The sequence below is a fragment of the Juglans regia genome, chromosome 8, assembly GCF_001411555.2.
Source record: "Juglans regia cultivar Chandler chromosome 8, Walnut 2.0, whole genome shotgun sequence".
In the NCBI taxonomy this organism is placed as follows: domain Eukaryota; kingdom Viridiplantae; phylum Streptophyta; class Magnoliopsida; order Fagales; family Juglandaceae; genus Juglans; species Juglans regia.
The window spans coordinates 23103467-23118396 of NC_049908.1; the positions used below are offsets into that span (position 1 = coordinate 23103467).

The following is a 14930-nucleotide window of genomic DNA, read 5'->3' on the forward strand; positions in this document are numbered from 1 at the left end:
TTTGGCAAAAGAAGATTCCAAGACAGCAGGGGTTCGGGATGTATTTCGTTGGGCCATGAGGGTAACAAAGAAGCAGAGGGAAATGCAAAAGATTGGGGCCACAGGGAAGATTGGGATCGCAGGGAAAGAAGTCTAGATAAGGGGTTTCAAGAACATAAAGGAAAAAGTAAGAAATCGAGAAGAAGACGAAGAATAAGAAAGGGTTGAATGTAATAAATATAAATCATCATTACCTGACTAAGCGAAGTGATTGAGGAACGTGGTGACAGTTATTAAGTAACGTACACACGTTCCCCCAAGTTTAAAATCCCCACCTTTCGATAAGTGGAAATAACGAGTAAAATGCTAAATGGGCCAGCGAGGTAGCCCATAGCTTGTCACTAGCGGAGTGATCTACCTTCATTATGAATTTGTAAGCGAGAGGAATTAACAGGTTAACTAGAGGAGTTAATATTGGTCTAGCCCGAATCGGGGACCCAAGGCCCATTACCCATAAAGGTCTCAAAGGAGTTGTGCGACTGGACGAACACCTAGCCGCCGACCTATTAGGAGGGGATAAATCTCACGTTATGGATATAGACCACGTGTGATTAAGATGGTTCCGATACATTATGGATAACTCTTATAATGGCTGAGCATAGTACAAGGTTAATCAATTATGGTACTCATCCTATATTCTCCATACCTATATATATGAGCAACAAATAACCTTCGTCTTTTCTGATTTTATGTATTCTTGAATTATTACTTCTTATTACTGACTTAAACATCGGAAAGGTCACAGGCACATTGTGCCGCCCATTCAACAATTTGTAGGTGAGCAATCACGACCGATGGCGGGACATGTCCTATACGCCCTTCCTTTTCATTTAGTGAAAGATTGGGCCAAAAGACTAGACACCTAGGGATTGAAGAGGCGTAATTTGGCTACATAATAGTGTTGAAGATTTGTTTCCCATCCAAAAGTATTTATATGTTGAAGATGGAAATGTTCTCTTTTACTAATTTTTAATTTTAATTATTATCTAATTATTACGATTTTAACAAATTTCAAAATAAAATACAAAAATAAATACAATTTTTTCAAACTTCAAATAAAAAAAATTATTAAATAATTTCTCTATCATTTCCTAAAAATAGTATAAAACCATTCCTCTCTCATTTTCTAAATTTTTTTCTCTTTTTTCTAAAATTTAATAAAATATCTTAATTTAAACATTATCCATAGATCTTTTGGTAGACTTTAGTGGGGGTGTTACATGCATTGGGTGGTTATGGGAGTGTTTAGACGTATCAGTTCATTATTGATAGGACGTAACTTGTTTGATAGTCATTTGGCATATTATTAAGCCTATTGAAGCCATTAAACTCTATATATAATGATTCATTGGTATTTGTTTTTTAATTATATCAGTAGTCAAGTCAGATAATTAAAAGTCACACCATACCAAAATTGATTACATTGATCTTGTTACGTGATTGCAAAAAAAAATCAAAAATTCTTTAAAGTTTTTTTTTCACATTATTTTTTTAATATTTTTAAATATTTAAAAAAAAATAAAAAAAAATTACAATATTATTAAACAATATTTTCTTAATCATTAAATAAAACATCACAAATACAGCTCACTTATGGTCTCGTTTGTTTTTAGGAAACATTTCATCTTATCTCATCATTACAATTTTCTTAAATTTTCACATAAAATAAAATAAATAATTTAATTTTTTTAAATTATAAAATAAAAATAATATTAAAAAATATATTTTAATAATATTTTATTTAATTTTTTAATTTTAATTTTAAATTATTTCATTTCATCTCTGAAAATAAAAGCCCTAAAACAAACTCAATAACTCGGCCGAACAATAAAAAAGACAAATTAGCTAGGAAAAATTCTAAATATAAGCCTCACACTCTGCACACCTACTTAAAATCATGTGATTTTACTTTTGTATCCTCATATTTCATATTGAGCTTCAGTGTAGCACAACTCTTTAGCTAGAGGCCCTCAAGTCCGGCCGAATTAAATTGGGTTCATGACACCTTCCTTCTTATCTCATCTCGTTCTTTCTTTACAGCAGTTCACGCTCTGTCAACAATCCATTCTCTCTCTTTTCAGCTGCTCCCTCCCATCCTCTTACTGAGAAGAAACACTAATCTGAAAGATGGAAGATCATGAGGAAGGAAACCAAGTCGTAATTCCAAGGGTGAAACTGGGCAATCAAGGCTTTGAGGTAACTCTTATGAATTTGATCATTCTTTCAATAAACATTTCAATATTTACAAGAAACTTCCCACTAGCTTGTCTCTGTCCAAGTCGCATTTCTACCAGGGAGGGACTCACCCAATACTAACATTAGCCGCGAGTTTTTTCCTCGCAAACACCCTTTATTTTCTTTGCAAATGCTTATTTTTCTGTTGCGCGACCCATTTCGCTGCAAGTTATCCTAATTTCTTCGCGGCAAAAAATCATGCCGGGGGGCAGAGTTTTTGTGACCTAGTATCTGTGCATTGTTGATCCGTACTGGAATTCAAAATACTCGTACCACTAATGGGCTTCACTATCTTTTTAGGTCTGGTTTGGATACAAAGATTAAGGCCTCTTTGAATATAATAAGTATTTTATCTAATCTTATTTCATCTTATTATTATTATTTTTTTAAAATTTTTATATAAAATATAATAAATAATTTAATTTTTTTAAATCTTAAAATAATAATAATATTTTATTTAACTTCCATCTCATCTTAACTGACTATTCAAACCGTACTTAAATTATATAATCTTATCTCATGTAAACATGAAAAAAAAATAATTTTTTTTATTATTAGAATATATATTAAAAAATCTAGCTTTATTACTCATCATCCTACACATTACATTTTTTGTATTTTTTTGTATTTTATATTTTTATTTTATTTTATTTTTTTTAAATTAATTGAATTATTCTACTTATCATTTATATACCACGTATTTATTAAGAAAAAAAATTAAAAAATTAGAAAAAGAGTGGTGTGTGGAATGATGAATAGAATTTTTGTAAAAAATTATATTTTAATAATATTTTATTTAACTTTTAACTTTTATCTTATCTCATATTATCTCATTTGTATAACCAAACGAAACCTTATATTGTATGTATCAAGAACAAGATAGACGCAATTTGATTCCCTTGAGATGTACAAATGTGTGGGGAGAAATGATCAGTTTCAGTGATCAGGAGCTTTGTGGTGTTATTTTTGTAAATATTAATGTTCTAGTAGATAGTATGGTATTATTTATAAGAGGAAAATTCTATACACGACTATGATACATTTATTACTATTAAATGATCATTTATTAGATAATTCTTTATTATTCAATAGTGATAAATATGCTATATTTTATATAGTAGGATGAAAATTAGATAGCAGTATGGTGTATAACATTATTTTATAAAAGATTGTGGAGACTAACATTTGCATCCGGAGAAGTATTTTTTTTTTAATTTTACTTAAAAATCATCTTTTTAAAATTTATTCCTATTCATCTTTCTAAAACCTTTTACATCTCACTTATTTTTTTTATTATATTAAAATAATATTCTCTATTATTTCTTTATTATTTTTTTCTACTCATTTCTTTGTATATTTTTAACTACTCTTTTTTTTTTTTTTTTTGTTTTGAGGAAAGAGTAGAAGATTTTTTTTTTTCACATGTACGTAATTATTTAATTATTTGTTGTACCCATATTTTCAATTTTTTTTCTCTAACAATTTTTTTAAAACTACTTCTCTCTAAATGATAATATTTTCAAAATGCTTTCATAACAATAATATTTTTGAAATAAATCATATTTTCACAAATGGTCAATTGTTAAAAAAAAAAATGGATCATCTCAATGGTGACATTTTTTTCAAATTTCAACTATAAGAAATATGAGTATAAGAGAGAGTGTAGATGATTAGAAAAAAAATTTCTTTAATTTATAGACGCTGAAGAGTGCACTATATACACTCCACACCACCGAGATGACAAGATTTGTGTTTGGTAAGTGAAGTAGTCTAAGATTATTTTACTATTATTTATAAATAGTTCACTACTATTTACGAATTATTCACTATTATTCGCATATCATCTGAGATCACCTCAGCATCTAAACGTAACCTTAATTACCAAGAAAAGTTTAAAATTAAGGCCATATTTGAGAAGTGAGATGTTCTCATCTCATCTCAAAATTTCTCACAATTTTTTTGTCAAAAATCACTCAAACATAAAATATTTTTCAATTTCAAATATTCAAAATTTTCATTTAATCGTTACTTAATCATTACAACTTTTTCAAATTCTCAAACAAAACATAAAAAATAATACAACTTTTTCAAATTTCAAAACAAAAATAATATTAGAAATTTATATTCAAATCATTTTTTTTTACTTTATAATATTTTTATTTAATTTTTTCTCTCTCCATACTCAAAACCTAATAAAACATCTTAACTCAAATCATTTCATTACTATTCACAGAATTCTCGTCTTATCTCATTACCTAAACAAAATAAATCCTCTGCCAAGCTAGCGATGCGAAGAGCGTGTCCTCCACGTTGACTTGTATATATAATTTTTCTTTATAGTTCTAGGTCCAATTTAGAATAAGTTTCTAGAGAGACATAAACCGTTCATGGGATGTGGCTACAATCATGATGTCTTCTAAATTCATTAGCCCTTTGGGCCTTCAAGAACTTCCTACTGTAGGCTGCAACAGGAGTTCCATCGTCTCTAAGGAAGGCCATTATGTGTTCATACTCATAGAATGAGAAGGTAATGGCTTCTTTAGGTGGTTTTGAATTGGATCAACCTCGAAGAATAGATATGATTTTAGTAGCTGATAATTTCAGTTACGAATATAATACAAATAATTAAATATATCTTTTTTTATTATTTTAAATTTTTGAAACAAGTGGTGATTTCAAATTCTATAAAAATGTTCCTTGTGAGAACCCACTGGTTGTAACCATGAAATAAGTTGTAGCCATGAAAGTCTAATGTTCAAGATGCGTAGGTTCCAAGGTTTTAAATAATACTTTTCTCAAAAAAATACTTTGTTTTGTGCTCTGTTTTCACTCCAGCTCCCTTCTTTCTGTTAACTTTACCTTGTTCATTTCTTTCTGATTCTAATCTTCCGTTCCTTTTCATAGGTCTCAAAGTTGGGATTTGGATGTATGACCCTGAGTGGAATGTACAATTCTCCTCTTTCTGATGATGATGGAATCTCTGTAATACAGCATGCTTTCAGTAAGGGAATCACTTTCTTTGATACATCTGACATCTATGGGCCCCATACTAACGAAATTCTGTTTGGGAAGGTGCACATTGCAAATTTGAACCACCACTTGTAAATATAAACATGCGTGGTCACATATGGAGAAATGTATGTGCCTATAATTTTCCATATCTTATGCTGTTAGGAACTTAAAAGGATACATCTTTCAGGCCTTGAAGCAGTTGCCAAGAGAGAAAATTCAAATAGCCACCAAATTTGGGGTCCAAGTATTGAACTTTCCTCATATGATAGTGAGCGGTACCCCCGAGTATGTTCGCTCATGCTGTGAGGCTAGCTTGAAGCGTCTTGATGTGGAATACATTGATCTGTACTATCAGCATCGAGTGGACACTAAAACACCTATAGAAGAAACTGTAAGTGCTTCTCTTTTCTCTTTCAGCTAGCCAGCTAAATGCCTGCAATTGGTAATCTCTTGATTTTTTTTTATTTTTTATTTTTTGTTTGCAGTTTGAAATGATAAAGGTTTTAAAAAAGTTCAGTATTTCATTGTGGTGATGGTGGGATCTGTTAAGATAAAATATAAATCATTAAGGTGTTGTTTGGATAGTGAGTTGAGATAAAAGTTGAAAGTTAAATAAAATATCGTTAGAATATTATTTTTTTAATATTAAGTTGAATTGTTTATTAAATTTTTTTTGGAAATTTGGGAAAGTTGTAATATTGAGATGACAGGAGATAAGAAACACTTTCACTATCCAAACAGGGCCTAAATCCACTTATTTCCATCAATTTAAACTTTTGGGACAAGTGTTGATTTTACATGATATCAGAGTAAAGGTTCTGAGTTCTAATCCTGATTTTAGGTTGGTGGGAAAACTGATTAGATAGATATTATTGTTTTGTAGATAGGTGAACTTAAGAAACTGGTACAAGAGGGAAAAGTCAAGTATATTGGTCTATCTGAAGCCAGCCTAGACACAATAAGGAGAGCACATGCCATCCATCCCATCACAGCTGTGCAAATGGAGTGGTCGATCTGGACTCGTGATATTGAGGGAGAGATAATACCACTTTGCAGGTTTGTTCAATTTTGAGCCAAAGTATTAATGAAAACTAGTTGCAGATGCAATGTCTGGAAATAAATTATCTGTCCAAAATCTCCATCACAATGAGTCTGAAATGCAAGAAGTTCTTATGAAAATTTCAAGTTTGAGGTGCTTAGTTGTTCTTTTATTTCTGTGTATTTAATCATCTATCCAAAAGTATGAGCATTCTCCTCTTGATTCTTTTGTGCATGCAGGGAACTTGGAATTGGAATAGTTCCATTTAGTCCTCTTGGTCGTGGTTTTTTTGCTGGCAAAGGAGTTGTGGAAAGTCTGGCCACAAATAGCTCCTTGGTATATGTTTCCCCCATAATTTCCCAACCCATATATAGGTCTCCAATAAACTGTATGAATACTTCTTCAGGCAACTGTGATATAAATTCTTCTCTCAGCTGTGCTTCAACCTTCAAAAAAATATGGAAAATGCTTAAGCCACTGATAGTTTGTCCCGAGAGATTAGACCGATTCATTTTTTTTTTTTACTTAATGGTTAAGATAATGATTTTAAAAAACACAAAATAAAAAAGTGATTTGACACATATTGGTCAGGACCACCTCTCGGTGGCCCTAGCAGTTCCCAAAAAATATATATGTAAATATATATATATATATATGCTGAACAGAATCCCTCTCTTTTTTTCTACAAGGCTCTGCATCCTCGGTTCCAAGTAGAGAATCTGGAAAAGAACAAGACCATTTACACTCGAATCGAAAGCTTAGCAAGAAAGCACAAATGCACACCTGCCCAGCTAGCTCTAGCATGGGTTCTTGAACAAGGAAATGATGTTGTACCTATTCCTGGTAAGTGGCTTTCACTTTTTTAGGCATGATTAGTTTGAATTAGTCTAAAATTTGCTTGTGTAGTGCTGCTTCCCTTTTAAGCTACCCGCAACATATGTAATAAGATAACTGCATTTCATAGAGGACATCAACTTAGATTGAAACCAAGGAAAATTGTTGGAAGTAATTCGATCCATGTGCCTAAATGGTCCGTTTGGCAACACGACTGTTCTCAAGTATGTTTAGATATTTCATTCTCAAACATCTCTCAAACACAAAATACTTCTCAATTTCAAATTTTTAACTTTTTTATCTAATCATTATCCAATTATTACAACTTTTACAACTTTCAAAACAAAACACAAAAATGAATACAATTTTTTCAAACTTCAAATAAAAAATAATATTAAACAATTTCTCTATCATTTCCTAAAAATAGTATTAAACCATTTCTCTCTCATTTTCTAACTTTTTCTCTCTTCTTTTTCAAAATCCAATAAAATATCTTAATTCAGACAATGTCACTGCTATTCACAAAATTCTAATATACTCCAAGTGTCCAGACGAGTCTATTTAGCTTAGGAAAATTAAATTAGGACAGATGCACACATATTTTGCTTTGCCTCATTTTTTATTTTGAGATCCAAGTCTTCAATTCTTTTTTAAACTTTCAGTTTTTGACCCATTCAAATCCAAGGCATCAGTTTGTCTCCTCTCGATCTAGACCTTCTTTATTAATGAATTTGATTGCATTTTCCTTGGGGGTCTATCTTTCAAGAAATAATCAGTTGAAACATTCTAACTTCTGCTTGTGTGTGATATCCTCTTTTTCTTTTCATCAAGAAAGAATACTATATATCTTCATGTTCTCAAGAATTTAGATGATCTAGAATCCAGACTCATTTTATATATAATGCAATTTCTCCATGAACTTTGATATTAATGCTTGCTTATTATTTATTCACCTTGAAAAAAAATGTCAAAACAAGTTGAGACTTTCATCTGCGTTTTCTCGCTGTTAATTTAATTCCCTTGATGTTTTATATATAGGGACAACTAAGATCAAGAACCTGGATAACAACATTGGCTCTTTGAAGGTGAAACTTAGAGAAGAAGACCTGAAAGAGATATCTAATGCTGTACCCATCGAAGAAGTGGCTGGCAGTAGATGCTTTCAAAACATGGATCATTTTCAATGGAAGTTTGCTAACACTCCAAAGAATTGATTGTCTCTACTTTTTTATAATCCAATGTGTTTGTGTTATGGGTTGAGAATTATGGGGATAGACAAGATCATAGATCGAGGTCTGCATGAATAAGAACTGAAGTCTTCGAATAAGCAAAGTAGAAAGATCAAGACCCACCGTTGTGTATAAGTGGAGCTGTTTTGTATGTAACTATTTGTAGTTGTGTCGTTTAGTTGTAAGTGGAAATAAATAGAACGGTGTCGTTTCATGACTATCGTTTAAGTCATCAAATGGCTGAACTTGTTATAAATCTGTGTAGTTTTCATAACTAATTCATGTAATTGATTCATTCTTCTATAAAAGGTAGTCGTAAGTTTGGAAGGAGGCCAACTTCGATATTCAGTGTGAATCAACTCAACCTCTCTATCTCTCTCTATGTAACAGTGCTGATAATGGATGTAGAGAATAGTGGAATAGATGGGGAAATTGTAAAGCTTTCTTCGAGGGAAAGCGCCTCCAGATTTAAAGATGAAAATAGGGTTTTGATTAAAGATTTTTCGTACTCAATCAGGTTCAGTCTCCAGACATAAAAGGACTCTCTAATGGGCCACGAGGGCCTTACAAACGGACTAAGCTAAAACAAACGGACCCATGCACATGGGCCTTTTACACAGACTCAGAAATATTAAAGACACATAAGCAATAACATAAAGGGCCTACATCACTTAGCCCATGCTGGCTAACTGCAGCCCATGACTCAACTAACACTAACATACCCAAGTAAAACACAACCAACCCCTTGCCGAAGACAATGTTGAGTTCGTGCCCTCTAACTCAAAACAAACACAAAACACACACACACTTCTTCTTGTCGGTAATTTCACTAGCTTAGGGTTCCTTCCAAATCTTCACGCCGCCGTGCCCTTCTCCATCGTGTGATCCTCTTAGCTGGCCGGCTTGTTACATATCTCCCATGTTCAGAACACCTTGCCCGCAAGGTGGGGAAAGTCTTCTTTGAGCTTGGAGTACCCTTCCCATGTCGCTTCCGCCGCAGTCTGCCCTTGCCACCGAACCAAGAGCTCCGCCCGAGCTTGGTTGCCAATCTTAGCCATGAGCCGGTTCAAGATCTCCTCTGGTTCAGCCATGACCACACCTTCTTCGTCTACCAGTGGTAATGTGAGTAAGGCCATAAATTTATTTCCCAGCTTTTTTTTTAATTGGGATACATGGAATGTGGGGTGGATTATTGAAGATGATGGTAAATCTAACTTGTAAGCCACCTGACCTATTTTTTGTGTGATGCGAAAAGGACCAAAAAACTGAGAGGCCAACTTGAGGCTGCGCCGCTGAGCCACTGTACTCTGCCTGTAAGGCTGGAGCCGCAGGTATACTTCTTCACCCACATTAAATTGTTGTTCCCGTCTGAGATCTGAGTACTTTTTCATTCGGTTTTGTGCATTGATGATGTTGTGCTTAAGCAACTGTGAAATCTGGTCTCAAGTTTTGAGATCAGTGTCTACAGCTTCTGCACGTGTTGTACCCAGCACATAGTTTAGTAGTCGAGGAGGTGGTTGTCCATATAGAGCCTCATAGGGAGTTGTTCTGGTGGATGAATGTTGGGTTGAGTTGTACCACCATTCCTTGAGGGGGATCCACCTCGCCCAATCTTTGGGCCTGTCCCCACTGAAGCATCGGAGGTAATTCTCCACTGTCTTGTTTACGGCCTCCGTCTGTCCATTCGTTTGCGGGTGGTAAGTCGTGCTTAGAGAGAGTTGAACACCCTGCAACGAGAAAATTTCTTGCCAAAACTGACTTGTAAAGGTGTTGTCACGGTCAGAAACAATGGACTGTGGTAACCCATGAAGTTTGAAAATATGCTTAAAAAAAAGATGAGCGATATCCCTAGCTGTATATGGGTGTTTGATAGGGATGAAATGGCCGTATTTGGTCAGCCTGTCGACCATTACACACAAAGCATTGAATCCTTGGGAGTTAGGCAAACCCCCCACAAAATCCATGGTTATATGAAACCATGACTGAGTCGGCACTGGTAGTGGCTGAAGTAGTCCACTAGGTAGGGTATTGTCCACCTTCACTTGTTGGCACACGTCACATTTTCGAATAAACGCTTTAACATCCTTTTTAAGGCCTTCCCAATAGAAATCCCTCCGCATTCGATGGATGGTCTTATCATGACCCGAATAACCCCCCCAAGGGCTGCTGTGTGAGAGTTCTAGCAGCCTATTTTTGAATTCCTCGTGCTTGGGGATATACAACATGTTCTTGTACAGTAAGAAACCCTCCCTCATGGTGTACTTAGGGCCCAACTTGCCCTCCGAAAGAGCCTGCATCAGGTTCTGCACCTGTGCATCCCCTACACATGCTGCCTTCAAATCATCAATCCACTGCACATTAGGGAATGAAATCAGCATTAGTTCCACCTTTCCTTACATATCCTTTCTTGATAGGGCATCGGCTACTCTATTTTCCACCCCCTTTTTATACTCCACCACGAAGTCATAACCCAGCAGCTTGGTAATCCACCTTTGTTGCATTGGAGTACCTACCTTTTGGTCCAAAAGGTGCTTGAGACTCTACTGGTCAGTGCGCACCACAAATGCTTGCCCCACTAGATAATGTCACCACTTAAGCACAGATGAGACAAGGGCAAACATCTCCTTCTCATAGGTAGACATCATAAGGGCCCTCCCTTTTAATGCTTGGCTAAAAAAAGCTAAGGGTTTACCCTGCTGCATCAAAACATTCCTAATTGCATTGCCCGAGGCATCGTATTCAATAGTAAACGGCATTGAGAAATCCGGAAGTGTTAAAACCGGAGGTTGGGTGACAGCCTCCTTGAGCTTGTGAAAGGCCCGCCGTGCCTCCTCACTCCACTTGAAAGCATCTTTTTTCAACATTTGGGTTAAGGGAGAGGCAATCCCCCCATATCCTTTTATAAACCGCCGGTAGTAACTCATTAGACCTAAGAAGCCCCTCAAGTCCTTGAGGGATGGGCAGTGGCCAATCTTTCATGGCTAACAGCTTATCAGGATCTGCCCGTACGCCTTTCGCTGAATTAAGTGGCCCAAATAACCTACTTCCTTGCATCCAAAGTGGCATTTGGATCTCTTGGCGTACAACTTATGTTGTCAATTGGAGGTGCCATACATGGTCCTCCACTGTTTTGTTGTACACAAGTATATCATAAAAAAAAAACAAGTATGAATTTCCTTAAGTAAGGCCTAAATACCTCATTCATGAGACTTTGGAAAGTGGATGGGGCGTTAGTTTGCCCAAAATGCATAACTAAGAATTCATAGTGGCCCTTATGCGTCCTAAACGCTGTCTTGGGCACATCTTCTGGCTTAACCAAAATTTGGTGGTAGCCCGACCTCAAATCTAACTTGGAAAAAACTTTAGCTCTATACAATTCATCAATAAGCTCTTCCACCACTGGAATGGGATATTTATCCTTGATAGTGGCCTTATTTAGGCCCCGGTAGTTAACACATAGCCTCCACGTACCATCTGCCTTATAAACCAGCAGCACCGGGGATGAGTAGGGACTTTGACTAGGCCTTATAACCCCCGTAGAGAGGAGTTCTTGCACTATTTTTTCGATCTCTTCCTTTTGGTAGTATGGATAGCGGTATGACCTTAGGAAAATGGGTTTGGTTCCGGGTTATAAGTTGATGGCATGGTCATGAGTTCGGGATGGGGGCAGTCCACTAGGTTCTGAAAAGACATCGGTGAACTACTGTAACAGTGGATGTACCACTGCTGGAACCTCCTCTACATTTGCTGTGCTGGTGGTTTTAACCCCTTCCATCACTTGTAATATAATGCCTTTATTTTCCAGCCCATCGGGCCTCTTAAAAGTGCCCTCCTCAATCATTTTTGCCCCTGCGAGTCCGTGGATGGATACCGATCTTCCTTGGTACTGAAAATTCATCACCAACTCCTCAAAGTTCCATAAAACTGACCCTAAGTCTCTTAGCCAATTAATTCCTAACACCATGTCTCAGCCCGCCAATACTAGAACATAGACATCCACGAGAAAAACAGTTCCCTAGATTAACACCTTGACCCCATTACATTTGCCTTCACTAGGAAGCAATTCACCATTTTCCACTCTCACTTGCACCCTCTCCTTGTTGTCAAGAGGAAGTTTATTTTTATAAATCACTGCTGGGTCTAAAAAACTGTGAGTAGACCCTGTATCCATCAAAATAGTAATCCATTGGTTGCCAATTTTTCCTTTCACATGCATGGTTCTTGGGCTGTGAGACCCGGTGAGTGCATGGAGTGAAATTTCTGAGCTGTTTTGGCTTTCAACCAGGTCGAGTGTGGTTGTTTCCTCCCTTGTTTCATCATTACACAATCTGTCCTCATAAGCAGCCATTGCCAAATCCACTTCCAGCAACACATCTTCCAATACGTACAGCTTAGGCCTTTCGCACTTGTGCCCCAAGTGCCATTTGGAATCACAATAATAGCATAGTCCATTCTCCCTTCTCTCTTGCATTTGTTGTTGATTGATTTTCTGTATGGGGAATGATGGTTTTGAAAAAGGCTTATTGGCATATGGTGGGTTTTTTGGATGGGAAAAAGGTGGCTGGTTGGGTGTTTTGAGGATGCCTTGGCCTGGGGAGTAGATATGGTTAAATCTGGTTGGGTTTCTTTTCATGATATTGTTTTTTTCTTCTTGGATTTTGGCTAAACTGTAGGCTAAGGTTAAGTCAGGGGGGTTGAACATTTTCGCAGTCAACCGGATGTCATCGCTTAGTCCACTAATAAAACAACTGAGTTTGTAAGGATCCATCAATGCCTTTAATCTATTAGCTAAGGTTTCAAATCTTGCTTTATAGTCCTCTATAGTCTCATTTTGTCTCAATCTTGTCAAGGCCTCTATGGGGTCATCATACACACTAGGGCCAAATCTTAGTAATAATGCGCTAATAAATGTTTCCCAATCTAGAAACTGTCCAGATTCTTCCATCCCTTGGAACCAAGTGATGGCCTTACCCTCCATGTGAAATGAGCCAAGTTTAAGTTTGTGTTGAGGCAATGTATTATGGAAAGAAAAAAACTGATGCACCTTGTAAATCCAATTTGCAGGATCCTCTTCGTGAAACACCGAAAAATCAAGTCTGATGGTGCGAGCTTGGACCTCCCCGTGTGGCCGCTGTGAATCCGACTCATGATTCTGGACTTTGGAAGAAGAGTCACCACCACTGTTTCGCCGCTGCATTGCAGCATTCATGATTGCTAGCTATTGTATAACTGCTTCAAGCTATCCTTTAATGGTTGTTACCTCTGTTCCCAGCCCTTCAGTTGTTTTTCTTACAACATGAAGACCTTCTTGTAGTTGAGTTATTCTTGTACCCTCAGCCATGTATGTAATATTTCAAGCAACAGAGAATCGGTGTCTGCTGATACCACTTGTAACAGTGCTGATAATGGATGTAGAGAATAGTGGAATAGATGGGGAAATTGTAAAGCTTTCTTCGAGGGAAAGCGCCTCCAGATTTAGAGATGAGAATAGGGTTTTGATTAAAGATTTTTCGTACTCAATCAGGTTCAGTCTCCAGACATAAAAGGACTCTCTAATGGGCCACGAGGGCCTTACAAACGGACTAAGCTAAAACAAAAAGACCCATGCACATGGGCCTTTTACACAAACTTAGAAATATTAAAGACACATAAGCAATAATATAAAGGGCCTACATCACTCAGCCCACGCTGGCTAACTGCAGCCCATGACTCAACTAACACTAACATACCCAAGTAAAACACAACCCAGCCCCTTGCCGAAGACAATGTTGAGTTCGTGCACTTTGACTCAAAACAAACACACACACACTTCTTCTTATCGGTCACTTCACTAGCTTAGGGTTCCTTCCAAATCTTCACGCCGCCGTGCCCTTCTCCACCGTGTGATGCTCTCAGCTGGTCGGCTTGTTACACTCTATTTCTTACTATCTCTCTCTCTCTCTATCTCTTTCTCTCTCTAATTCTTGGAGAATTCCGTATATTCGTGAAGAGGTCCATTACAGTTTGTGAATTGAATTGAATGGCCTAATTATCAATGTAGTTTGGTTATTCGCAATACTGAACACTCCTCCAAAGAATTAGATCAGTTGTCTATCGGGAAGTATAGTTTATTGAGATCCCTAATAAACTTCGTAGCATTTGTTACTCCGTGTCATGGTTAATTAATATGCATGTATGTCAATGTGTGATTCTTGGTTCGCTTAAAACTCTAAGGTTAGGTTTGGATAGTGAGTTGAAATGAAATGAGATTAGTCAAGATAAAAGTTAAAAATTGAATAAAATATTATTAAAATATTATTTTATATTATTATTATTATTTTGAGATTTGAAAAAATTGAATTGTTTATTGTATTTTATGTAGAAATTTATGAAAATTGTAATGATGAGATGAGATGGGTTAGAAGTGCTTCTCAATCCAAATTGAGCCAAAATGACTTGATTTGCTGTTTTTGTATATTCCAAAATATGGATGGAAATAGAAGAAATTTATCATATATTTGTCGAGTAATGCTACATATAGTCGTAGAGTGTGCAAACGCCGT

General features: G+C 36.0%; 1 protein-coding gene across 1 annotated transcript; it reads left to right on the forward strand.

The window, feature by feature from the left end:
- The first annotated feature begins 2003 nt into the window (after window positions 1-2003).
- LOC109019384 (probable aldo-keto reductase 1) lies at window positions 2004-8730 on the forward strand. The gene is made up of 7 exons (XM_019001665.2): window positions 2004-2235; window positions 5179-5346; window positions 5474-5677; window positions 6170-6342; window positions 6565-6661; window positions 7015-7168; window positions 8198-8730. Exons 1-7 carry the CDS (start codon window positions 2167-2169, stop codon window positions 8371-8373), a joined length of 1041 nt encoding a protein of 346 aa, XP_018857210.1. The 5' UTR covers window positions 2004-2166; the 3' UTR covers window positions 8374-8730.
- The last annotated feature ends 6200 nt before the right edge of the window (window positions 8731-14930 follow it).